This window comes from Peromyscus maniculatus, chromosome 1, assembly GCF_049852395.1.
Source record: "Peromyscus maniculatus bairdii isolate BWxNUB_F1_BW_parent chromosome 1, HU_Pman_BW_mat_3.1, whole genome shotgun sequence".
Classification (NCBI taxonomy): domain Eukaryota; kingdom Metazoa; phylum Chordata; class Mammalia; order Rodentia; family Cricetidae; genus Peromyscus; species Peromyscus maniculatus.
The window spans coordinates 112,249,530-112,275,352 of NC_134852.1; the positions used below are offsets into that span (position 1 = coordinate 112,249,530).

General features: G+C 53.0%; 1 protein-coding gene across 9 annotated transcripts in view; it reads left to right on the forward strand.

Annotated features, from left to right (window-relative positions):
* Pde2a (phosphodiesterase 2A) overlaps positions 1-25,823 on the forward strand; it is a 94,565-nt gene that overhangs the window by 11,475 nt on the left and 57,267 nt on the right. For 4 of the 9 annotated variants that reach the window (XM_042279411.1, XM_042279398.1, XM_016000685.3 and 1 more), the window contains exon 2: positions 19,216-19,285. In XM_042279411.1, the coding sequence (XP_042135345.1) occupies positions 19,216-19,285 (70 nt within the window). Of the gene's footprint in view, positions 1-18,844; positions 18,995-19,091; positions 19,286-25,334; positions 25,371-25,823 lie in introns of those variants that run through there. The other 5 variants (XM_042279393.1, XM_042279405.2, XM_042279427.2 and 2 more) reach the window with 4 other exon arrangements.

Genomic DNA, 25,823 nt, shown 5'->3' on the forward strand with positions numbered 1-25,823 from the left:
TCACAGACTCAGACAGAGAGCACAGGTGGGATGTAGCTCGTGCATGCTGCACTCCGAGAAGTCACTCATGCTTGGCATGGACACAGCACTACCAAAGTCAGGCCCAGCTGCTTGGTTCCCACCGTGGCTCCCACCACGAGGGAACAGATCGTTCCCATTAGGGGAAAACCTTCCCTGATGATCCCTGCTTTTTACCCTGATATTGGTGTCCCCTCTTTCAGGGAACTTCCCAAGACTTGATAGGATACACACACACACACACACACACACACACACACACACACACACGGCTTGATTGGCTTGCTCTTGTACAGACCTTGTGTAGGCAACCACAGCTGCTGTGAGGTCATGAGTTCAATGGCCTTGTCATGTCTAGCAGAGCATTGCGCAGTACTTCTCGCCACTTTCTGGCTCTTACATTTCTTTCTTACATTCTCTTTTCCCCAGTGTTCCTTGAGCCTTGGGGCAGGTATTGATAGATGTCCCATTTAGAGCTAAGCAGTCATAGCTGCTTGCTTTTGGCACCTCGACCAGTACTAACTGCTGCCTGTTGGAAAAGGAAGCCTCTCTGACCAAGGTTGGGAGCAGCACATATCTATAGGTACAAACATAAATATTTAGATGGCAGTTTGACGATATGGTCATTTAACCAAACAACCATGGTAGGTTGTCCCCCTGTGGCCTATGACCTCCGCCACCGTGGGCTTTTGAACGAGTTTATACAGCGCCAAGCATGAATGTCTTACTGTGGAGCTGGCCTCAAATCCATCAGAAAGCAGTTGGTTACCCCATAACACTCATGCCATTGTGTGCCAGGGGTCACATCTTGCCTGGTAAATTGATGGTGTAGCATTCAGGGCCCATGCTGAGTAAACCATTGATGTCTTTTCTCCCCCAGGGGCCTGTATAATGAATACATACTGGCACTATGAGAGCCAGCCAGCAGGGAGAAAGTCTCCCTGTCTGTTCTAGATTACTTTCTCCGTGTCCTGCAACCAAAATTGGGTGGTGTCCTCAGCAACAGGATCTTAACACCTAGTTATGATGGGCAACCAAGTACAATGGCAATAGACTGCGATGTTCTGCAGGCTTCTGGGGCCTCCCTGACCAATAAATCAAGGGGGTACTCCATCCCTGGCACTGGGAGTTTAGCCTAACTATTACTGTCTTCTGGAAATGGCATTGTTCACCAATGCAGGGTACCTCCAGTCAAAGCCCCACCACCACCTTTGAGACAGTCTTCCACTGTGCAGACCTAGCTGGTCCGGAACTAGCTATGTAGACCAGGCTAGCCTTGAACTCACAGAGATCTGCCTGCCTCTGCCTCCTGAGTTCTGAGATTAAAGGCGTGCGCCACCATGACTGGCTTCAAACTCCTTTAAAAAATAGGGTGCGGCCGGGCGGTGGTGGCGCACGCCTTTAATCCCAGCACTCGGGAGGCAGAGCCAGGCGGATCTCTGTGAGTTCGAGGCCAGCCTGGTCTACCAAGTGAGTTCCAGGAGAGGCGCAAAGCTACACAGAGAAACCCTGTCTCGAAAAACAAAAAAAAAAAAAAAAAAAAAAAAAAAAAATAGGGTGCGAAGAGATGACTCAGCAGCTAAGAGCACTTGCTAGTCTTGTAGAGGACCTGGGTTCTGTTCCCAGCACCCACATAATGACTCCTAACCATCTGTAGCTCCAGTTCCAGGGGGATCTGTTACTCTCTTCTGGCCTCTGTGGGCATCAAGCATGCACGTGGTGCACATTCTTACATGCAAGTATAACACCCATATACACATACACTAAACGATTTCCAAAGTTATATATTTAAATGAAGTTACAAAGTCCTGGGTTTCTGTAATGCTGCTGTTTCATGCAGTCTCAGTTTTGATTAACCCAACCCCACCTCTTCCTCATCCCCATTACCCCACTCCCATACCCACTTAAGCCTTTCATCCCCAGGATTCCCCTCTTCTTCAATATGAAATGTTCTTAACCCCTCCCTCCATGAAGGCCTCTTCCCCTCTTGTGGCCCCTACCTTGGTAGGACCCTTTTCATGGCCCTCCACCAACCTTGAAGGTATCATTAACTATTTCCCACATAGCTTTTGTCAAATTTGGGGTGAAAGATTTTTTTGTTCTCCTATACTCAGCGAGATAGTGGCAGTGGGTGTGAACAGGCCATTAAAACCAAGAAACTGGACAAAGGCTAATTGGAAGGGAATGAGTCACTAACAGCATCAAGGGGCCCCTGCTGCTCAGGGCCCAGAAGGCACTGAACCCACAGCTGCCTCACTCTCTCCAACACTGTGGTTTCTTTTATGTTTCCCCAGGCTGGCTGCCTAACCTAGTTGCCTCCTTCCCAGGCTGGCCTTGCCTCTCACCAACTCTCTGAACTTAGACATGTTCGTGGAGTGTGCCTGGGTTCTCCTCCCTTCCCTTCCCTTCTCCTCCCTTCCCCTCTCTTCTCCTCCCCTCTCTCCTCCTCCCCTCCTCTCCTCTCCCCTCCCCCTTCCCTCTCCTCTCCTTCCCTCCACTCCCTTCCCCTTCTCCCTTCCTCCCTCCCCCTTGTCCCCTCCCCCTCCCCTCCTCCCTCCTCCCTTCTCCCTCCTCCCCTCCCCTCCTCTCCCCTCCCCTCTCCTCCCTCCCCCTCGTCCTCTCCCCCTCCTCTCCTCCCTTCCCTTTGTCTCCTCCCTCCTCCCCTCCCTCCTCCCCTCCCCCTCCTCTCCTCCCCTCCCCTTGTCTCCTCCCTCCTCCCCTCCCTCCTCCCCTCCCTCCTCCCCTCCCCCTCCTCTCCTTCTCTTCTCTCTGCTTCTCCCTACCTTTCCCCTCCTCATCTGCTCACACTTTTTCTTCTGTTGTTTTTATTTGGTTTGGGCCAGAGTCTTTCTATACAGCCCAGGCTGGCCTTGAACTCACAATCCTGTCTCTACCTCCCTCAGTTCTGGGATTACAGGTAGGCACCACCACACTCAGCTTCGGCTTCTACTTCTAAACCCAGTGAGGTGCACCTTTGAGTCAAGCCAGGGGCTCGAAGGGCATGTCCTCCACACACAGCTTCCTAAGCCCTGTAATTTAGAGCTACCGGGAAGCAGTGGGAGGTGCTGATGAATGAAAGCCTGCCACATCTTAGTGGGGGGACCGGTGAGTCCTGCCCCCTTTGTTCCTGCACCTGTGGATGGGCATGATCCTGGCACCCACCTCATTAGGGCTGCTGTGAGGATGAAATGAGACCACGTGTGTGATGGGCCTGGCATGCACTTGGGCTCCCTCATGGGCTGTGGAGAGTGGAAAATGAGCTAATGAGACTAAGGATGTGCAGGTGCACACAGGAGGTGTCTGTCGGCCTTGTTAATTGGCATGGAGCAAACCAAACATCTACACCATGAGCACCTACTAAGCACACACCAGCTTCTCAGCCCGGCCCCAGTCTCAGAACAGCTGTTCCTGCTGTGGGGGCCTGGAGGGTGAGGGTGGGACTTCCCTTTTTAATGTTTAAAAGTATGTCTTTTATTGAGGTATAACTTACATATAGTAAGACCTCTAATTTAAAGAATATAATGAATTTTAACAAATCTGTAGTCATGTAATCACCACTGAAATCAAGAAAGGAATTTTAAAAAGATTTATTTTTATGTGAGGTGTATCAGTGTTTGCCTGCACACATATAAGTGTACAACATATGTGTCTGGTGCCTGCAGAGATCAAAAGACAGTTGTGGGTCCCTTGGAACTGGAGTTATAGGTGGCTGTGAGCCACCATGTAGGTACTGGGAACCAAACTCAGGTCCTCTGCAAGAGCAATAAGCACTCTTACGGAGCCATCTCATTGTCTTGTCCTCCAAATGTTCTCTTGTGCCCATTGTAGTGAGTTTTGTGTGTGTGTGTGTATCTGTCTGTCTGTCTGTCTGTCTGTCTCTCTCTCTCTCTCTGTCTCTCTCTCTCTCTCTCTCTCTCTCTGTGTGTGTGTGTGTGTGTGTGTTGACTAGGGTTGACTTATCACCAGGCTGTGAGAGGTGCTGGGGTTTTCTTGCACTGACAGCTTGGTGACATAGAGCAAGACTACCTGGTATGTGCTGGGTGGTGCTAGGGAACTGATCACCTCTCTGGGCCTTAATTTCTGCTGCTGGTCAAGAGGAGGCCAGGCAGTGTAATGGATTCTTGGGGTGTGGCTCCTGATAGCAACTCCTGGATATGAGGTTGGAGTGGAGTCTTCAGAATGGCACAAGAAGTCTGTACTTCCACAGATCTCCCAGTGTTCTCCGGGGCCCTGGTGGTCATGTGTGGGCCCAGATTAGAGCAGGAGCCTGACCAAGAGTGACGCTGCTTCTGCTTCCACTACAGGGGCCACCAGCCCTCGTCTTCGGATTACCAATTCCTTGAAAAGAAGGGGGCCACTCTTGCTCCCCAGTTCTAGAACCAAATATTAAAGCAATTATGTAACTAGCAATAAATTACTTAAAGTAGTGACTCACTCAGCTTAATTAGAGCGAGAGCAGGGAGGGATTAAGGTATTTTTAGAGTGCACACCTCACTCCCCCATGCAGGGTAGGGGGAGGCCTCAGTGCAAAGTGGGGGTGGATTAAGGGCTAGGTGGCCTGGAAGCACCCCAGGTGATGGAAACGGATCCCCTACCTGCTGAGTCCCTAACAAAGAGGCCAAGGGAGAACTGCAGAAGGAGGTATTCAGGTCAAATTCAAGCATCCTTTGCAGGGGGCTCATTGGCTCCAGGGCAGGGCTATGTCTGTGATCTCCTCTCCACTCGGAAGGCAGAAGGCAGGCATAGCTTGAATTTAAGACCTACCTTTGATGGGCAGTACCTCTGTGACCTCTGCAAGCCCCATTGTCACCCCGAGGTTTTCCATTTCCCACTGTAAAATGGGCATACATTTTCTCCTTGGTCTGAATGCACATTGTAAGACCACTGTGTGTGTGTGTGTGTGTGTGTGAAGAGAGAGAGAGAGAGAGAGAGAGAGAGAGAGAGAGAGAGAGAGAGAGTAGACCCAAGTGTTGACACCATCAGATCCAAGCCTCTGAAGGACAGAATCAGATCTGCATTGTTACTGCTGTATTCTGAGCTTTATTATAGGGTTGTACATCCTAGGTACTCAATAAAAGCCTTGTGTGACTGCATTCTGGTTTTGTACACATTCTTCTGCTCATAATAGAGTCTTTTCTTCCAAGGTGTGTTTTATTGATTAGTTATTATTGCATGCATGATGGAGAGGGAAGGTGTGCCATACTCTGCATGTAGAGGTTAGAAGGTAACCTTGTAGCATTGGCTCTGTCTTCCTCCTTTTATGGGGTTTTCAAGGATCAAACTCAGGTCATTAGGTTTGAGCAGCAAGCGCCTTTACCTGCTGAACCATCTCTCTGGCTTCTTCCTGAGGTTTTGTGAATGTAAGACATGGACAGCATTTGAGATGCCTCATGTGTGGGAGCCTGGCCTCTGCTCTCTGGGCTGAGGAACTGATGGATTCCAATCCATCAGCAATCCAATTCCAAGACAGATTTCCAGTGAAGTCAGGCTAGGAGGGTTCAGCACCGCGGACAGCTCCCACCTGCAGGCCTGAACCTGATCTACCGGTAGCCCACAGTGTATCAGAGGTGGGAAGAGCTTCCTATTGTGATCTCCACCAGTCAGGGTAGGAGAAGGAGGAGCCCCAGTCCTACCCCGTAATGGGGTATTGGACTTTCTCAAATTTAGGAGGTGTGAGAGTGGGTAGGGCGTACTGAGGGCCTGGGGGTAAGAGTGGGTTGTTAATTAGAATTGGCTGGGAGGATTCAGGCAGAGGGAACATCCAGGCTCTTGTAAAGCAGGTAATCATTTTGACCACGCATGTTCTATGAATTAGAGTAACTTTTAATAGTCATCCGTTGGTGCTTGGGCATGACATATGGTCTTGTCTTCTCTCTTCCCTCTTAGCCCCAGTGACACACTGAGAACCTATCCTTTGCCTTATTCAGTGGCCCAGGTACCCAATCACAGATGCTGGGGCAGCAATGTTTCCCACCACCACCAATTTCCCTGAACCAAGTTGGACTGAGCTAGATACACAGTAGATACCGCAGTAGACAGGGGGGAGGGGGGAAGTTCTGTGTTCTTCTTTACCTGGATTTAAGGGGTGAGGGGAGGACACAGCTGGACTGGGGTGAAGTTTAATGCATGCCCTCCCCAAAGCCCAGAGTTCTGATCAGCTCTAACCAGCATTCCTCATACCTTGAGGGCCTCGCAAAACTCAGGTGATGAATTTACGATGACAGCACCCAGCATCGCTATGACGACCGTGTACTGATCTTAGCCTCCATTGGTGCAGAGGCAGAGGCCAAAGACCCTATTGGCCCTAGGCCCTTGTATTTCTGTGTTTGACAGAGGCTATAGCTCAAGGGGTAGCAGAGGGGAGGAGGATGGAGCCAGGGTCAGGGCATGCGCTGGGCTAGAGTTTATGAAGATCTCAAGAGCTAGAAGGACCTTGGCCACAGTTACGTCTCTCATCCTTTTCATTCCTCACTCACCTACCCTCTTTCTCTTCCTTCTACTTTGCTTGAGCCCCTGAACTGGATGCCTCGACCTTTTCTGCATTCTGGGGAGCTGAGTAAGATCAAGGGACAGGTACATCCTGTTTAGAGGTCTGGAAAGGTGTGTGGTAGTCCAAAGGAGGGTCTAGTTTAACTGCGCCAGCAGCTTCTTGAAGGGCTTCTGAGAGGAAAACCATGATCCAGAGTTGAAACACGGAGGGATGGGGGACAGCCTGAAGGTAGGGTGTATAGTAGAGAACCTGGGGGAAGTCTGCTGAAGGGAAGCAGGAAGGAACATACAGTTTGTAGCGTGGAAAGGAACCCTGCAGGTTTTCACTGTTGCTTGATTTTTAAATGGAAGGGTTTGTTTTAGAGATGGAAAGATGATTCCCAGCGGCAGAGAGTGACCTGCCCAAGCTTGCTTAGGTTAGTAGCAACAAACAGCCCTTTAGGCTCTGCTGGGCTCCAGCTAGGAGCTCTTGTCCTAGACTGGTTGGCTAGCATTTTCCCAGGTAACTGCTACTCCTCCGGCTTGGCAGGGTCCATGGGTCACTTTGCTCTTGGTTTGAATGAAATTTGCATAGATTAGGTCTGTGCTGAGGACTTTTCCTGCTTGTCTACACTTCCCCCATCTTACAGCTCTCTTTTCTCTCCCCCATCCCTCTGTGCCGCATTACTGGGCCTGCCAGCCTTGATGGATGGCCCCGCAACTCGGCCTCCCTCCCGTTCCTCTCCGGATACTGGGCTGTGAGCCTCGTAATCGCTGGTCTTGCCTGGTGGCTGCTGAGCCATTCATCTCCTACAGCCTTGCTTAGCACAGGCTCCTCCCTCCCCAGGGGGATGCACAGCCAGTTCCCCTCTTTTGTAGCTAGGCCCCCCCTTTTAGGGGACCTGGCAGTTAAGGAACATTGCCCACACCCCTTTGCTAGGGTGTTAGAAGTTTTTCCCAGGCCTCTTAAGGGCACCTACACATGTGTACCAACTTACATATACAGCTACACTAATAAAAGCGTTTGTGTATCAAAAACATATGGTAAACATGGTGGCTGAACTTCACATGTGTAGTCTTGTTCATCCAACTGTTTGATATTATCATTAACCTTTCTATATAGATAAGGAAACTGAGACTCGGACAGGCTAGGTAACATGGATAGCACACATACGTAAGAAATGGAGGAGGTAGGATTTGAACCCATACCTGCATAGCTCACATCTTGTGTTCACAACTCCTGCTCTACCAGCTTGCATGCATGTGCACACATGTACATGTTTATATGTGAGCTTGGTCTACCACACTGACCCTTGCAGCATCTGTCCACTCGGCCCTGAGTAGTGAGAATGTTAAGCTGTAGAGGAGAATGAGGGTCATGGCTCCCAGGCTGACCCTTGGCTCTCACCCTGACTGTGACACCGACTGGCTGGGGGGGGCTCTTTTTGTAGAGGCCACCTGCAAGGCAGCAGAAGAGAAGGCTGGGAGACAGATCGATCATCCCTTCAGTATCGCCTTCCAGGAACTAGGGCCCAGGGGAGGATGGCGCCATGGGTCGATTTTCTGGACTGTGGCCCAGATACAGTGTACAGTGTGTGGGGTGAAGCTGCTCCCCACCCACCTCCACTACGGAAGGGAGAAATAACCTCCCAGTTCCCAGGCACCTTTGGAACCTGCTGCTCCACAGCTCACCCTACCTCAAGGGCAGTTCTTGGGGACAGGGGTAGGGGGAATGCCATGAGGTCTGCCTGACTGTGGTAACTGGGGGGAGGTGGGAGGTGCAGGGAGATGGGGCCAACACAGCCAGCGGCCTCCAGAGACTTCTGTGGGCAACTTAATAAAGTAATAAATGCCAAGTGTTCCACACCACAGGACACATAGTAGGCACTTAATTAAACTTTATCTTGGTCCTCCTCCAGGAGTCTGAAAAGAGGGAGGCTGATGAGGCACACGGGCACCTCTGAGTGCACCATGCTCCCGGAACAGGCTATCAGTGCCTCCACAGTGCTAATTAGAGAAACAATTACCACAGGTTCTGGTAAAGGTTAGCATCGGATAGGGTCTAGCTAATTATTGTCACATCCTGCCATGAGGAGATGGGACTCTCCCCATGGAGGAATAGTGGCCTCGAGCAGGGCTTGAGATCTGCCCAGGCTACTGCACACCCTTCCTGGGAGGTGCCATGAGCAGACTTGGGCCGCTCCCTTCTTAGATGTCCTTACCTACTATGACTTTGCCCAGACCCTTCCACTCACATTGGCTCCATGAGACTTGGGTTTAAGACCTGGCTCAGTGCCTGCTGGCCACTGAGGAGGTTAGGGCACGTGGCTCCCCTTCAGGGGATCAGTCTCCTGTACCTATACCCCAGGCACAAGGAGGATTAAACGAGATGCTGCCTGCCAGGCACCTGCGGCTTCCTGATCCCTGGAGGCCAAGCTGTTCCGCCATCCCCGGCCACCTCTGAGATGGGCAGCTGTGTTTGCATCTCTATGAGCTGTCTGCCTTGTCCTCGGGCCCCAGTGTGTCCCCAGTGCCCTGAAAGAATCTGCTGTAGAGGAAGAAGGAAGGGAGCCTCCGGGGCAGGAGGTCGGTTTCATTTTGGACGATGTCATCTTGTTCAGTCTGTCGGGAGACAAGCACGCCTTGTATGGAATCCTCCAGAACCTCCGTGGGCAGCTGGAGTGGGAACACAGGCAGGGTCAGAGGAGTTTGACGTCTGGAAGCCCGAAGACCTGACTACCTGCTGTTTCTGACACTGCTTTGCTGGGTCCCGACAGGGACAGGATGGACAGGAGCCCCTGATCAGGGTCCTCGCTGAGGGATTGTGTCTGGATGAGGCTGTGTTTAGGGAGCGATGGGCATGGAGTAGCAGTCAGAGGCTGTGGAGGTCTGCGTGACCCACGGGCAGATGAAGAGGGAAAATCCCAGGACTGGGGTCAGCTCGGGACTCTGGTGGCCTCAGTGCCCTTGTCCTCATATTTCTGCCATCTTGTCCTCACTGCTGTCTGCTCTGCCTCCCAGTCTGGTCCTCATTGGCCTGCCCATCCTCTCTGTCCCCAGTTCTCTCTCCCTTGATTACTGTTGCTGTATTGCCTCCTGCCTCTGCTTATCTCCTTCTGTCATGAGTCCATCCATCTCTGTCACTCCTCAGAGACGCTCCCCCACTCTCTGGCATTCAGGCCCAGAGCTAGGAGTAGGGTCTCTGAGAAAGCTGGTGCCTCTCCACCGCTGGCCTCTGTCTCTGTGGCTGGCCAGTTCAGTCTGCTTCTACCACCCCACACCCATCTTCCTGACCGTGCCTCTGCCTTTTAGTCTCTGGATTCCCTTTGTCAGGCTCCACATGTTTCTCAGCTCTAATCTTTGGGTCTTGTCTCGCGGGCTCTGTGTGGACTTCACCTCTCTGCCTCCTTCCTCCCCTTACAAGCCCGGCACAGCAGCAGGTCCCAGCCTCCAGCCTGAGCGTGAATGTCGTCTGCTCTCTTGCTGGCTGCCTCCAAAGCCCCCGACAATGCCCTCCGCCCCACATCATGCCTTGTTGCTAGGCCTTGGGCTGGCAGCACCTGGCTTCCATAGCGACGGGTGCTTAGAAACCGAACACCACATCCCCCAGTCCCAGTACGGGAGTCTGTGCCTATCGAGTGACTTTGGATCAATCAGGAAGTGTGGCTGCTTCCAGCCCAGGAAAGCAAGGGAAGAAAGAATCATGGTTTTTGCCTTCTAGACCTTGGGGACCACTGGGGTAGGGGAAGGAGGGTGCCAAGAGGGAGGCCCCTATCTCTTCTCCCAGAAGCCAGTCTGCTGCAAAGAATAGGAGCTTGGGAGCTGGAGACAGCTGGTTTTAGCTGGTTGTTCCACCATTCCTAGCTGTGTGAATTTAGTCGGTCCCACCAATTGTAAAGTGGCACCAGCCTCATAAATATAAAGCCAGGGTGGGCCTGTGGTCACTGCATTCCTTTTCTTCCCTCTTGAACTGGCAGAGAAGAGTGAAGGCCCCCCAGAATGGGGGATGGTGCTAAGAGGGGAGGCTGGAGGGTCTCACACACACAGGGTGATCAGAAAGAACCAAGAGCCTTGTCTGGAGATAGTTCTGCCGTAGGAGTACCACAAAGGAGGAACTTGGTCTACTGGTGGCGGTGGTGGTGGTGGTCTTGTCAGGTGCAAAGTGTAGCTTGAACAAATTCTCTTCAATCTTTAAGGCTCAGTGGAGAGCCAAATTTGCAAACTATCCTCAGTCACTCCTTGTCACTGGGCCCCAGGAATATGGCACTGGCTGGTTCTTCCTGCCAAGATCTTCTTAAAGAGGCCATCATGGCCACCTGGCCTAAATCCTGGGCTGTGAACTTTACCGAAGGCCCCACATTGTCATGGTAGCGAGGAAAAATTGAGTGTCGGAGCGAAAGAGATTCCCTTGATCCTAGCCTCACTTTGTCCTCTTACGAGGCCGGTCTTTCAAACTGAGAACTACAAGGGACCATGGGATAGGAAGAGAGGAGCAAAGATAGGCTTTGGGGAAGCCAAGGCCAGCAGTCATATGTCAGTCAGTTGGGCATTGGGTTAAACATCCCGTGCCTTAACCATGGGCACTGATCCTGCCAGGGAAGCGTGAGGCTTGCTGGGGGTGAGGCCGGGTGGGGACAGCAAATGCTGTCTTTTCCTGAGATCCCGTGTGTGCGTGGCTCTGTGGTGTTCTCTCATTTATCTGCCTGAACCGAGGAAGGCCAGCTGATCCTCCCAGCTGAGAATGAGAATGGACTGTTGGTGCTTCTTAGAGTGGGGGGTTGGACTGAGTCACTCACACTGGCCCAGTTCCTTCCCTGCCCCCACAATCTGGGGCTCCTCATGGCTCTCAGTGCTACCTGGGAGGGGGGGTGTTATTTCTAAGGGTCTCCCCAGTTGCCCCCTTCCCTGATATTCAGAAACGCAAGCCCATAGACCGTCAAGCTCCAAAGGCCGTAGAAACCCAGATGTGGGAGTCTTGCCTGTATCCTGATGGTTAGAAAGAATGTTATGATCATGGGCTCTTACATCCTAAGGACTCCAGGGCTTTGGATTCATAGAATGTGAGCAGTACAAATGTTGAGATTTTCTTAGAACACGAGGCTGTACAAGTCCTTGGAGGCTTGAAGCCATAGACGGAGGTCTCGCTGAAAGAAGGTTTCCAAGTTGTCTGAGCATGGGGCTTTCGGTCCCTGTGACTTATATTGTCTTGCCTCAGTGTCCCAAACAGACTCAGTTCTGAAAAGGCACAGGGAAGGGCATGTTTTGAGGAGGGACATGCTGGTGACTGGTTGTAACCCGAGACACCTTAGGAGCAGACCCAGCTCAGGAATAGCAGCTATTTAGGCGAGGTTGTGCAGGCTGTAGGCAACCATCTCAGACGAGGACCAGCTTATCCACCCAACGTTCTTGCAGTTTAAGTTCAGGAGGATGCATCTTTCATGGTCCTCTCCTGGGGAAGGAGTCAGAACAGTCCCCTCCCCCGTTCTTGTAGGAGATGCCAAAAGGAGGAGGAACTGGGGATCAGGAGGGAAGGGAACCTTTATCTGCATGGATAGGGATGTGGGGGGGGTGAGCTTCGTAGGCCCCAATGATGGGCAGGAGATGCAATAAAGGGCACTCATGATGGCTGGGTTAAGTGAGAAGGCAATGAAGTCCAGGAGAGATTGCCCGAGGATTTCTCCAGGCTGCCTGGGTACTATGGTCAGGTTCCAGAGATGATGGGTGGAGTTGGGTATCTGAGCACTTTGAATTCACTTGCTGACCCGAGATAGGCCAGAGCTGAGAAGCCCCTTCTTCCCTTGACTGCCTAAAGCTGTACAGAAGAGAACCAGGACTGCTCCGAAGGGGTCTGCCTCCTCTCTTGCCTGGCCACTTCCTGCTTCCCATGGGAAGCCAGGCAACAGGATGATGCTATAAGGGAGCAGCCATCTCTCTCACACAGCAGGGAGCCAGCTGGGAGGAGGGAAGCTCCCTGTCCCGGGGGTGTGCAAGCAGGGGCGGCGTGGGTAGGGGCGGAGTGGCTAGGAAGAATGCGCTAGGATGGGGTTCCAATGCTAGATAAGGCAGCCAAGGGGGTGCTCTTTCCTGGAGGCGGCTGGACTTTGAGTACTTTATTCAAGTAGCCTAATTCCAGATGTTCCTGAATCTCACAAAGGGGTTGTCATACCCTGGGCTCTGCCATGCCCTAGGCTTTACTCTCTGTGCCCAGACTGTGCTTGGGCATGAGACTTTGTAGCTGCTGCAGACCCAGTCTCTGCCTTGGGGAACCATATCTGACTGGGGAGGCACATGGGGGAAATGCAGAGTTAAGCAAGTCCCACTGAGGAAGGCAGAACAGGTTGGGAAAATCTTACCCAATTCCCGGATGTGATTTTGAGCAATACTAGACCAAGCCTTGTTCTGGAAGCTGAGGTTACTGTGGTGAGCAAAACAAAAACATTCCATCACAGGAGCTGACAGCATAGTGGGGGTGGGGAGACCCTCCTCCAGAGAGCTAAAGGGATATTAGAAGGCAGTGGGCACCACAGGGCACAGCCTCACCCGGGCTGAAGGGCTTGGCAGGGATTCCAGCTCAAAAGCAGGGCATCCTCTGTGTCCCATGGCCGACAGGATTCATATAGATAGGGGTTGAGACCAAGGTTGAGTTGGGTAGGAGAGATGACCACAGCAGGGTGGGTGTTGGTGAGCCAGAGGCATTGAGGGACCACCTGCAGGTGTGTGTGTGTGTGTGTGTGTGTGTGTGTGTGTGTGTGTGTGTGTGTGTGTGTGCAGGAGCTCTGAGAATGTATACCTGTGTCTGAGGAAAGGCTGATAGTGCTTGGGAGTGTAGGAGCATGAGTGTGTGGGACCCGGGGCAGCTTTGTGTAGAGGAAGGATCGTGTAGTTTGTGGATGATAGAGAGAAGACATTAAGGTTTCAGGAGTCTCCTCAGCTGAGATGATGTAATCCAGCAGACTCTGGACTGGACCTCATGGGTTCCCTTCCTCATAGAGGGTCACCGCATTTACCACCTGCTGCATATGAAACAAATGAGGATGCAAATGACATGGAAATGGAGGAGACTTGTGACTGACCCACCCCAAATGTCAGACATCGTCCCCAGCGCTTGTCTGTGATCCCCTTCCTGCCAGAGGTGCCCTACATCTGCAGCCATAGCCAGGGGACACACACACATGGAATAGTAGTCATAGGTGGCACTTCTGCCAGGCATAAACTTACAAACACATACACGCTTGTACACACATTTGTACATACATGCCTTCAATGTACACTTGTATATATACACCAATGCACACATGCAGGCATGTAGACGTACATGCTTGTACACAGACATATATTTTTATACACACATATTACTGTAGATAACACATGCATAACCATGTAGACATATACACAGAAGCTCAGGCATATACAGTGGAAATATCATCCCTTTGCCATAGCCTCCTGCTTTCATACCCACCATGATTACACACCTAAGTGCAGAGTCTTGCATCACACACACACATCATCATCATCATCATCATCATCATCATCGTCGTCCAGACAGTTAGGAAAGAAGATAACAAAGTTTCAGGATCCTGGAGCCCCCTTTTAGTTTATGGGCTCTGCCTCAGGTCATGGCAAGCCAGTTTCTCTTTTGAGGAGCTGCCTGTGTTGGAAGCTGGTCCTTGTGCCCTGCCGTTGGCCTGGCCTGACTGGGCAGGAGAGTTGCTTTCTGCCTATCTAGGTCTGCTTGGGTCCTCCCTTCACCCACCTCAGCCTCCTGGGCCCTCAAGAGATCCAGGCCAATTTTGTTGCTCCTGAGAAGTCTGAGACCAGAGAGGGTTGGACTCCTGCCCGGGAATACCCAGGCAAGGCTCTCATTTGAACCTGGGCCTCCATAGTCTGACCACAGTCCAGCACTGGATGGATCATGCCTGGCAGAAAACAGGCTCATGAAGCAGGTCATGGTCCTGGGGATAGGAGCACATATGGGTTCTCTAGAACGTCTGTCAGGATCAGTTGTGGGAGATGGAGAGATGTTGGGATGGGAACCATCTTCTGACTTAACTAGACTCCTCTGAGAACTTCAGTGCTCCCCACTGGTCTGTGAAGACACAAGGCAGGATCCAACAATCCTTGCCCTCACTTGTGGGACCACCGAAGAGGCACAGGGAAAGAAGTGGGTGGATCCACTTGGGTCATCTTGGTGGGGGCCATTTCTCAGTGGATGGGAGTTTTCTGTCTGTGGCTGGGAAGAACTGCTTTTTAAATATTTGTTTACTTTTTAGTTATGTGTATATGTGTGTTGGGGGGTATGAAATGGGTGCGAGTGTTTCAGGAGGCCAGAGGTGTCGGATTCCCTGAAGCTGGAGTTACAGGTGGTTGGAAGCCGCCTGACATGGGTGCTGGGAACCAAACTCAGGTCCTCTGGAAGAGCAGTACATGCTCTTAACCACTGAACCATCTCTCCAGCCCCAAGAACTGCTTTTAAAAAACATCTTCATCCTCAGTACCTGGCATGGAATAAGTTCTCACCCAATGTCTGGCCGTAAGTAAGTGAAGAGACCTGTCATCTTGACAGGCAACTCGACCTTGGAAGGGCCTTGAACACAGATGGAGAAGAGGTTGGGCAAAGTTTGAGGAGAAGCCACAAGCTCTGGATGGGGTGAGGAGGTAAGCATGGCCGAGGATGAGCCTTGAATGCCATGCTGAAAGTCCAGATGCCACCTTGGATTCTGGAAGCCTAGAGAAGGGGTATGTGCGGGCATAGCTAGAGAGGCTACGCTTGGGCCCTTGTTCGGCAGGCACAGAGGCTCATTCCAAATGTTAAGAACACTGAATATGGCGTCCATGTGACCAACTGAACCCAGGTAATGGCTATGCACCTGGAAGTTCCATTTTTTTTTTTATATACAACAAGAGGCTAAACCAACACCTCAAGCATAGGTCCTGGGTATGCACAGGGTCCCAGGCACTCTCACGACTGCAGATGCAAGGCAGTGCAGATCTTATAAGAAGCTGTAGGTCAGGTGGGCCCAGGGTGACAAGCTCTCAGCTGAGTCACCTTTTCCTAACTCTCCTGTCTAGGGCAGGGGTTTGGAGGAGCACCTAGTATGGGCTAAGCGGGCACTAAAGTAGGGGGACAAGAAGAAGATCAGATAGGCTGCAAAGGACATCAGGGGATGGGATTCCTGATGCCAGAGACGAGCAGAGGGTGGAGGGACTGGGAGAATGGGACCCTCAGTCCCTGCACTGTTGGGGATAACAGAGTATGAGAAGCCCATTTTCCTTACCTGCCTTTTCTTAAGCATTGAGCATGAGATGAAGGTAGAGATGGTAGGCAGGCAGGGTTGAAATCTGCTCCACTGTTTACTAGCTGCGTGCCCATGAACAATTGACTTAGCATCTCTGGGCCTTAGTTTTCCTTATCTGTGAACCTTGGCTAGTGGGACTGTGGAGACAGGGCACCAGCACCAGGACCTCAGTCTGATCCCCAGAACGCATGTGAAAATGATGGTTGTGGTGGTGTTCTCCCAGCCTTGGGGAGCCGGAGGTGGGAGGATTCTTGGGGCTTTGCTGGCTAACCAAGAATCTAGCCTAACTGATGTGTTCCAGGCCAAATGAGAGACACCATCTTAAAAGAGGTGGACAGCATTCTTGTAGATGACCCCTGAGGCTATTTTCCAGCTTCTACATGCAAGCACTCACCTGTGCCCACTTGTATACTCACAAACATGCACACATGCATACACACATACATGCACACATGTCAAGTGTACTTTATGCTGAAGAGACAGAGGCAGAGATAATAGGCGCTTGCCTGGTGTTGAAGACTCCCAGGCCTAGATGTGAAACTCAGATCTTAGAGGCTAGTCCTGACTCTTACCTTCATGAGACAGGGATCAGCCAGAATCCAATCCTGGGGTTTCAGACCAAGAAGTATGTTAGAATCACAAGGGAGAGCCAAGCATAGTGGATCATGGACTGTAGAGATTGGGAAACCCGGGATCTCTAGGGAGGCTGGAGGAACCAGACTTAACCTTTGAGTGGCATGCTTCCTAGCCACGAGAGTTTGGCAAGGTCCCTTCCCTGTGCAATTGGGCAGAGCCTGGGTTGCCCCAACTGTGAGGAGTCTGGTTGAGGAATTTGAGGACTTCAGGGGAAGATGAACCAAATGCTCATAGAGGTTTGTTTGCTTATTTATTGAATCCAGGCTTGTTAGCTCGTTAGCATTTCACAGATGGGGCAATGGAGGCCCAGATAGATTGGCCACACTGGCCACAGTCATGCAGCGAGCCCGTGACTCCGTGAGCACTCACTCCGTCCTCATAAAGAACGGTCGAATCAGAACAAGTAACGCACTAAGAACCGAGGGAGACAGAATGCACATCTGGGACGATAGTCATCAAAATAGGAGAGACTCCAGTAGGAAGCAAGAATAACTTCTCAGGAGGGAGGCAAGTGCTGTGGAGGTTCCACCTTAAGAAGGGGGCCGTGCCAGGCTGGGGTCGGCTCTTGACTGCAGGGCTGAGCTGAGGTCCCCTGAAGAATCAGTAGCTCTGGCCAATAACCATGCTGACACCTCCTGGGCACCTGTGTTCCACCCTGGCTATCCAAAGCCTAGGACCAAGCCAGTGACATGTGACCAGGATTACCAAGCAGTGTGTGTTACTGGGCCTGGGGAACAGTCATTGTATTGGCCATCCCTTTTTACAAAGGGGAAACTGAGGCCGGAAAGGAGAAGGGGGAGCAGGCAGAACCTTTACACATCTTAGCCTATGTCATGGTCTGTACAGTGTTAATATGAAGAACTAACTGCCCTATTTTTGAAGATGCATTAAAACACATGGACTTGGCCTAGACCATGTCCTCAGCTTCCCAGACCTGACTCCCAGGAAGGGCCTCCCAGAACACTGAGGTGGCATTCAGAGGACTCCTAGAGCAGATGGCCTCTGAGTGGCTCCTGAATGGAGCAGGGGCATAGGGACTGAATGGAGCAGGGGCATAGGGACTGAATGGAGCAGGGGCATAGGGACTGAATGGAGCAGGGGCATAGGGAGGCACAGGACAGACCAGGAGGGGAGAATGAGGCAGTTGCTATCTGAATGAAAAGGGCCGTATAAAAACAAGGGATAGGAGGTATCAGAGCTGATTGACAAGCCAGGGTTGGAAGGTCTGCAATGCCAAATGAGGGATTTAGGCTTTATGGTGCTGGTAAGGAGCCACCAAGGGTCTTTGAGCACAGGAAGAAGCATCTCAGAGCCATGCCTCAGCAAGAAGGAGGGGGAAATCCTTGTATGGACACTCACCTCTTGAGCTACCAGGACAGCCAGGACACTTCCAAGCCTGTGCCAGGTGCCGGGACTGTGTCCAGCACTGGGCTCAGTGACTCAACACTGAGGAAATTGCTCCCCAGGGAGAAAGGGCTCAGATGAATCACGTCAGTGAGGTGGGGGGCTCGGGGCTCCTTGAGTCACCTTCCAAGGGCAGGGGGAGAGGGAAGGACAGAAAGCGGGACAGTAGTGCAGAAAGGAGGATCAGGGAAGGTCACAGTGAGGGCTGTCAGGAGTCTGTGTCTGTCTGCCTCACCATCAACCCAAGTTTGAGTTTTCTGGCAATCTTGTGGGACAACCGGGGCCCAGCAAAATGAGAAGGGGATCTGGCTGAAGTCGCGTTGGCAAAGTCAAGGAAGACGCAACCTCACCCTTCAATCCAGACACATCTCATTCCTTAGCCTGTCTTATGGCAAGCAGAGGCTAGAAAACAGGTTGGTCCAGGCAAGGAGTTTGAGTCAGGTTGCATGCCACTAATGTCCCCTCATCTCTCCAGCCAACTGCAACTGGGGTCGGGGTGCACCGCCGCCATAGGACACCAGGGGGCGCAGGAGCGTCACGGTTGCCGCAAGCGCCTGAGCACAGAGGCCGCTCTGCGGAGAAACGCGCTCCCAGCTTGCGGGGTCCCACCGCGGAACTGCGGACTACGTGGCCCTGGGGCTTGCAACCTCTTCAGTCTCCCGGAACGCCGATGCAGACCTACCTGGTGGCCTTAGGGACCCAGTGCCTTCACCCCACACTTGGGAATGGTGCGCCTGTGTGTGTCAGGGAGCACATGTCTCCTTCACAGATCTGCTACCGCTTCAGGGCTCGTCCCATTTTGGAGCGACCTCTAAATTTCTCCCTCACTTCCCTCTACCTTTTGCACTGGAAGGAGAAGGGACCTCAGGGCACCTGGACTGCGGCCGCGGCCCCTGCACTGCGCTGGACTCGGCCTTGGGGCTCTGGCTGGGCTACTGAAGTCCAAGTGATGGGGAGAGAATGTGGTGCGACAGTGCGCGGGACTCTGGGAGGGGCTCTGCCAAATAGGAGGAGTGGCGATGGGACAAGCGGAGGGCAGCAAAGACTGAGAGGCGACCGAGGAGAGGGGATCCCCATAGCCGACCCGCTGGAGGAGGCGTGGGAGGGTGAAGGCCTGGCACGGGGCGAGCCGGCCGGGATCTGGTGGGGTCCGATCTTCGGAAGACGTTAAGGTGCTGTCCCTGGTGGCAGGGACGTAGGCGGGGCCTGGAGGCCTGGGGCGGGGCGGGGGCGGGGGCGGGGCGGGACCAGGGCGGACCCTCGCGCGGACCGGCGAAGCTGTTGCGGACGCGCTGACCGAGCGCAGCGGGCCGGGCTGGCGGGGCGGGCGGGCGGCTGCGAGCATGGTCCTGGTGTTGCACCACATCCTCATCGCTGTTGTCCAATTCCTCAGGCGGGGCCAGCAGGTCTTCCTCAAGCCGGACGAGCCGCCGCCGCCGCAGCCATGCGCCGACAGCCTGCAGGTAGGGGGGCCCCCCCATTCTGGGTAACAGGGAGAACCGGGTGTCCGGGGAGAGCCCAGCTGGGGCCCGGTCTTTTGAAGAGCTTACAGCCGTCTGCCCCACAGTCCACCCTCTCCTGAATCTTCCTCTAAGAGGGGACCTTCTCTTAGTTCTGAACCAGTCTTGTACCGAATGGGATTGCAGTCATACCCAGAGGGGGGGTCCTTGACACTCCAGCTCGCAGCCCAAATGCCACTCTAGATTCGAACTCCTCTTTGCATCTGGAACTCCTCCATCCCGAGCCCTGAACTCTCCATCCACGGTGGGACCCCCAGCCCACACTGACAGCTCTGTACAAAGCAGGAGCTCCCTCCTCAGAGTAACTGGACCCCCTTCCCAAACCTATGGCTCTCTACATATCAGATTCCAGGCACACCCATAACCCCCAAACCCCTAGCAGCAGGGAGCTCTACCTCATAGGAAGGACTTCACCCCCAAACCTCTAGTTTCTATTCTATAGCCTCACTCCCCCATTCTTCTAATCATCTGGACCCTAGCACCATCTTCAACCCAGCCCAAGGGTCCAAACCCCCTTTCTACCCCAGCTTCTCTCTCCTCCTCTGCCAGACCTCCCCCTCCCAGTCCCCATCTCCCTCTTCCACAGACCTCCAGTCTCCTCCTGTTGCCTCCTCTCTCGAGGTGTGATGGCGCCACATTATTCTTCCAGTTCTCTCAATTCTTGAGCTCTGTCCTGGCCCTGTGCTGTCCTCCGTTCAGTGTGTTGCTCCAGGTTGCTCACCTCTCTTGGTCTGTTCAGTCCTTCAGTGTCTAGAGATTTCTATTTGTTCCAGGGTATTCCTGGGACCATGCCTTCCCTATATAGTTGCCTCTACTTTGGGTAGAGGAGGGGGCAGGCTCAGAGGACAGGGCTGGGATGTATAGGACCCACCGCTGCCTGTGTTCTCAGGCATGGCATGGGATGGACTGGAGTACAAGGGTTTAAACATGGAGAACATTGCCCTCAAGGGTGCCCAGGATATGAGGTAGGTAGGGGTCATGAGGTGGGACACTGGCACTTGTAACTTATTACCCCCCCCCCTTATTTCTGCTGTCCTGGTGGTGACTGGGGCAGTTGGGTCTATGGATGGAGAAAGGGGTAGACTGCCAGCTGATGCCCTTCACCTGCGGTGAGGGATGGGCGAGTCTGGGGTGTATGTGCTTGTGTGAGTGTTCCTGAAGGTGTATAGCATGTGTTGGGTGTGCCTTTTGTGTGGTCATGTGTGTTGTGCTCTGTATGGTCGCATCATTTGAATGAGATTCTTCATAGAGGGATTATGGTATGGAAATTATGAGTCGATGGTGTTAACATGCTCTGTGTGGCTACAGAGGCAGAATTGTGGGTGTGGAGTTGTAGCACTGTGTGTTGACTATTATGTGTGCACATGGTTGTGTCTGTCATGGCAGTGTGATGTTGTTGTAGGGACAGCTTGCATGTTGAAGACTGAGTATGTGACTGTGGATGTTATTTGGCTGTAGTAGGCAGCCAGGAAGAGTCCTAGTATGGTCCTGTTGGTTTTGAATGGATGTCCTAGGAGAGGAGAGTGGAGGAGGTTTGCGCTTGCAGCCTCCTGGGTGGCTTAGGGTCACGATGGTACATCTTGAGTTTGCTTGGGGATTATGTTCGGACCTGTGTGCTGATGTTTGAGTGCCATGTGTCTGTGGTGACTGTTCATACATCTCTGGGCGAGAGAGGGTGCGGTCAAGACCAAGGCATCTGGTTAACCAAGAAGCCGGTTGACCAGGTTGGAGGGTGGGCAAGAGGAGGCAGTTTGCAGGCTGAGGGACTTTGTGTGTCTATAAATGTGTGATATTTTGGTGTGACATTAAGCATGCATACTGTGCAGAGTATGTCTGCATGTGCCTCTATGTCTGAGGTGTGTGTGTAATTTAATTGGATGCATGCATCTGTGGCTTGGGAGGTGAGTTTGAGGTGCATTGTGGGAGATGGAGTCTGAGTGTGGTGTGAAGTGTGGGTGGGTGTGAGCTGTGTGACTTTTCAGTGCGAGGTGTGGGTTCTGTGATCTTTTCTCCCTGGGAACTGTTTGCATGTGATGAGGAAGAGTGTGAAGCGTGTACAGTGAGTTGGGATGAATTAGGGATGCCTTGGGGGCAGGGCTGAGGTCTGGGTAATGAAGTGTGTGCATAAGGTGTGTGGTGTGAAGACAGAGGCATATTATGTTTGGCCGTGTGTGGAATACAGCAGGTGCCCCATAAATGTTTGTGCAGTGACGTATGTGTGCAAGGAGGGCTTGGCTGCCTTCCTGTTCTTGCTTTCCTCCTAATCAGGTCCCTAGAGATGCCCTCGCCTGCCCTCCCAACCCAGGCTGCCCCTACCCTTTGCCCTTCATCCTCTTCACTTTGAGCAAAGCCTTTGTCTTGAGTTTCCTGCTGAGCAGGCGCTGGACAGGCGGGCGGCGGGTGATGTTGTGGTCAGGGAGCCTTTGTTCTTTTCCTCTTCGCTTGTCCCGTGTTTGGGGCCAGGGCTGGAAGGGGTGGGGAGAGGATACACGTGTCAGCAAGTCCACTGTGTTTACTACAGCCTGGGCAGAAGGGAGTGTCTAGCACTGGCCATGAGCTCCTGTGGTGTCTCTGGAGGTACCTCTCTGTGCCAGAGCAGCCTGGGCTGGGCTTGCAGTTGACCAAGTCTACCATCTGTATACTATTAGAATTGGGATGGTCCGGTGTTCTTTCGGGGTCACATCACCTCAGGGAGACTGAGCAGCCCCAACCCCCCTTTTCCATGCCCTGCTCTCCTCTCCCTTTCTCTGTGTCACCACAGGGGGTCAACCAGAAAGACCTCAGTCTGTGTCTGCTTTGTTGACTCCACATCAAGAGGGGAAATTAACACTGTCCTCATAGAAGCCATTACCAGAAAGGGTTGGCCTGATTCAACTTTTGGGGATCCTTTAGTCTGAGGGCAGAGGTCCCAGGCACTCGAGACTCACATCACACTCTCCAGAAAAGGCCCTGGGAAGCCCTTCTGGCCACTCTTGATAGACGTTAAAGGACATTCAGGACTCCTAAGGTTGGAGGCACAGAGACATTCCAGCTGGCCAGAAAGGGTCTAGGGTTTATGCTTCAGCATTACCTTCTAGGTTCTAGAAGATTCTTCAAGTGAGTGTGCTTCAGCTGGGTCTTGAAAGCAATGTGAGGTGGGCAGGGAGCTGAGGTGAGAAAAGATTCTGCTTTTTGGCCAAGTGCGAAAGCAGCTGCCTGGCTTCGGGTCAACAGTCCTGGTCTCCGGCTTCTTGCCACCTTTCTCTACCCATTGTCCTTGGTTGAGTCACCGTCATAGTTGTCACCACCAGCAGCAGCATCGTTCAGCCGGTTCCTCCTGACTTCTGGGGTCCTTTGATGACGGCTCGCTAGCAGGTTCACTCATGCAGTTGTCCACAAGCAAGCACTGATGGAGGCCCTACTCTGCGCCACTCAGGGACAGTTTGAAGTGTTAGGGTCATTCTGTGGAATCCGTACCTTCTGGGTGCAGCAGCCCCCTCCTCCTGCCTGGATCAGCTGGTTCCCCCCTCAGTGGTTCCCCAGACTGAATTTGCTCTTGGTTCTATGTCCGCCCCACTGGGGTCTGGCTTCCTGTGTCCCTAGGTCTCTTCTCGTACTTGCCATCGAAGTACTTGCCACGGCTGCCCTGGAAGGCTTGGTGGCCCACGCTGTCAGCCAGAGAACCTGAAGCCCTGAGCAGGGCGGGGACCTAACGCAGCACCCTTCCCAGAACCTCCTCCCTCTAACATTCCCAGAGAAGAGATGAGATGGCTGGGCCAGGGCTCACGGCACGTGGCAAGGCTGGTACATACCACTGTCCAGCTCTCCTGGCCACCAGGCTGGGCTCTGGCCCCAGCATCACGCTGTTCCTTGGCTGGCCTCTGAGCTGCCTGTGGCGGGTAAATGATTATTAATGACGCCCCCTGGCAAAGAGACAGGAAATGCTTCCCAACCACAGCTGGGGCACTCTTGCCTGCCAGCTTGCCAGCCATGCCTGCCCTGGCCATGGTGTGAGCATCATGGTATGTCCATCCTTCCCTGCCCTCCTTCCCACCGCCCCCCCAACCCCGCCCCGGCTCCTCTCCCTTCCCTAACTGACCTCCCCAGAGTACAGAACAGGCAAAGGCAAGGCTTTCTTTCCCATGTCCTTGGAAACCTCTCATTTCTGCCGTCTTCCTTTTCTCAAACAAGAAATAGCTCCTCTTCCAGGAAGCCTTCCCTGAATGCTCAGCCAGTTCTTCTGGTACCTGCTCCCGTGAGCCTGAGAAATGCTTGGTCTCCGGCGTGGTAAATTTGGTCCTGACTCTCATGGCTGCTCTGGTGGCCTCAGGGCTGGGCTGAATGCCTTCTGTAGCCTGTCCTCGTCTCCTGGAAGTCTAAAGACTCCTGGGTTTCTCACACCGCCTGCTCTGCCTGTCCTAATCATACTCTGTTGTGCTACGAGGCCTTCCTAGGTGGATGCTGTGCCAATGGGAAGGGTGGGTGAGATGAGCAAGAAATTGGTCCTCAGGTTCTCCATACCTTCCCTGAGCCTGGGCAATACTACACCAGCCAGCCTGTGGCAGGTAGCTCAGACTCAGGTGCCAGGGCTGAGGAGGGAGGGGACCCAGACAGAGGCTGGTGCATGCCACTTAGGCAGAGCTGGCTGGGGCCCTCGTTCAGCCCAGAGTTAGAGAATGGGAAAGCTGGAAGCCTTCAGAAAGAAACAAACCTGAGAGCTGAGAGCAGAGCCTGGAGAGCATTCTGGACGGAAAGGAGGGCGGTGGCTGTGATGACTTGTTGGTGGCAGACGGAGGGGAGAAGGCTGGCCCTCTCAAGTCCCATGTTTCTGCTTATGGAGCTGGATCTTGGACTGCCAAGGTGGGCAACTGAGTGAGTGGAAGGTGGGGGAGGGACATGAGACAGGAGATGTGGCTGGTGAGGCTGGCACCCACCAACATTTGCAGGACTTACAAGCCATGTGGAGGACTCTGGATGTTTTCCAGGGAGCCAGCACGAGGGGGAGGAGATGGGAGGAGGGATGCGATGTCAGGCCTGTGTGCACATGCAGCTCCTGGGAGCGGAGACTGGGGTTTAGGCCGCTGTGGTCCAGGCTGGGAATGATAAGGCCTGGACTGGGAGAGGGTGGAAGGGAGAAGAGGTGGAGAGGGAGACCAGCAGCAGAGGTGGAGGAGGAGGAGAAGGAGCTGCTTGGGGTGACTGGGTGGGCTCTGTGTCACCTCTGAGGGCTCAGGAGAGGTGTGTGTGTGTCTGTGTGTGTGTGTGTGTGTGTGTGTGTGTGTGTGTGTGTGTGTGTGTGTGTGTGTGAAGCCTGAGTCTCCAAGGATGGAAATATCTCAGGAGCACCTCCCAGGGGGGCCACTGGCCACGAGGCTAAGGGTGGTGGGGCTGCTGGGTCCCCACCTGTGTGTATGTGGGCAACTGGTGTTCTGCCCTGGGCAGGGTGTTCAGAACTGGAAAAATTAAAACAAGCTGCAAAAATTAATAGAATTCAAATCCAAAAAAATGTGTGAGTAGAAATGTAAATTTATGAAAATGAGAAATGTACATTTCTGCTTCCCTGGACTTTAGCTCAGGCTCCCCTGAACTGTCTCAGCCCTGGTCACCCCCCAGGGCCCGGCCTTCCTGTTTTGAGGAGCCTGCCCTTCCTTTCCAGATGGTGCCTGGGGTGCAGGAAGACATTTTGCTTTTCCTGTCCCTTGCCCTGAGGGAATTAGTCCTGTGCACCCCCACTCATGGTTTGGGACACCAGGGTGGGCAGGGGAGGGGGTGGGGCCAGGCTGGGGGCACGGAAAGAAAAAGATGAAGCTAAAAGGAGAAATGGAGGCGTGAGGCAACAGCCGCTGACCCAGTGCGGACATGGGAACTTCAGAATTTCAAACTTGTCTGGTTGTCAGAAACGCCGGCCTGGACAGGTCCGATTTTGCAATCCTGAGGCTGGGCATTGTCTGTGTCCCTTGCTTTCTGGTACTCTTGCACCATTTTCTGAGCTTATTTTTCTCACTTGTAAAAGGAGGAAGCTGGTGGTCCACGGAGCTCGGAGGGCTGTGTGAGTACCAGCTCTGGGGGACAGGGGGGCGGGGGGTGTGATTTGAAAATCTGGGATTGTCAGCTTGGGCCTCTCACTGGGATGATGCTCGCCTTCCATGATCAGCCCAGGGCTGGGTGCGGGTGTGGTTGTGTGATTCCGACATTCTGTGACTTTAAGATGCTGAGACTCTGGGAGCCCAAGATGCGGACATTCTGTGCATGCAGGATTCTAGAATTTGATGATTTGATGATTCAATGATGCTAAATGGGGCTGCTGGGAAGAGCTGCAGCCACCTGCCTTGTTAATGTCAATGTTCAGTTATTAAAAACATAACAAGACGCAATGGAGACAGATAGCTTGGGATGGGATGACAGCCCCACCCCCGAGTGAAGGAGGGGAGGAAGGGTGCCTTGGCATCAGAGGAGAGGGGGACCCCTTTAGCCTGGTCACATGGGCTGTCTCTTGCCACAG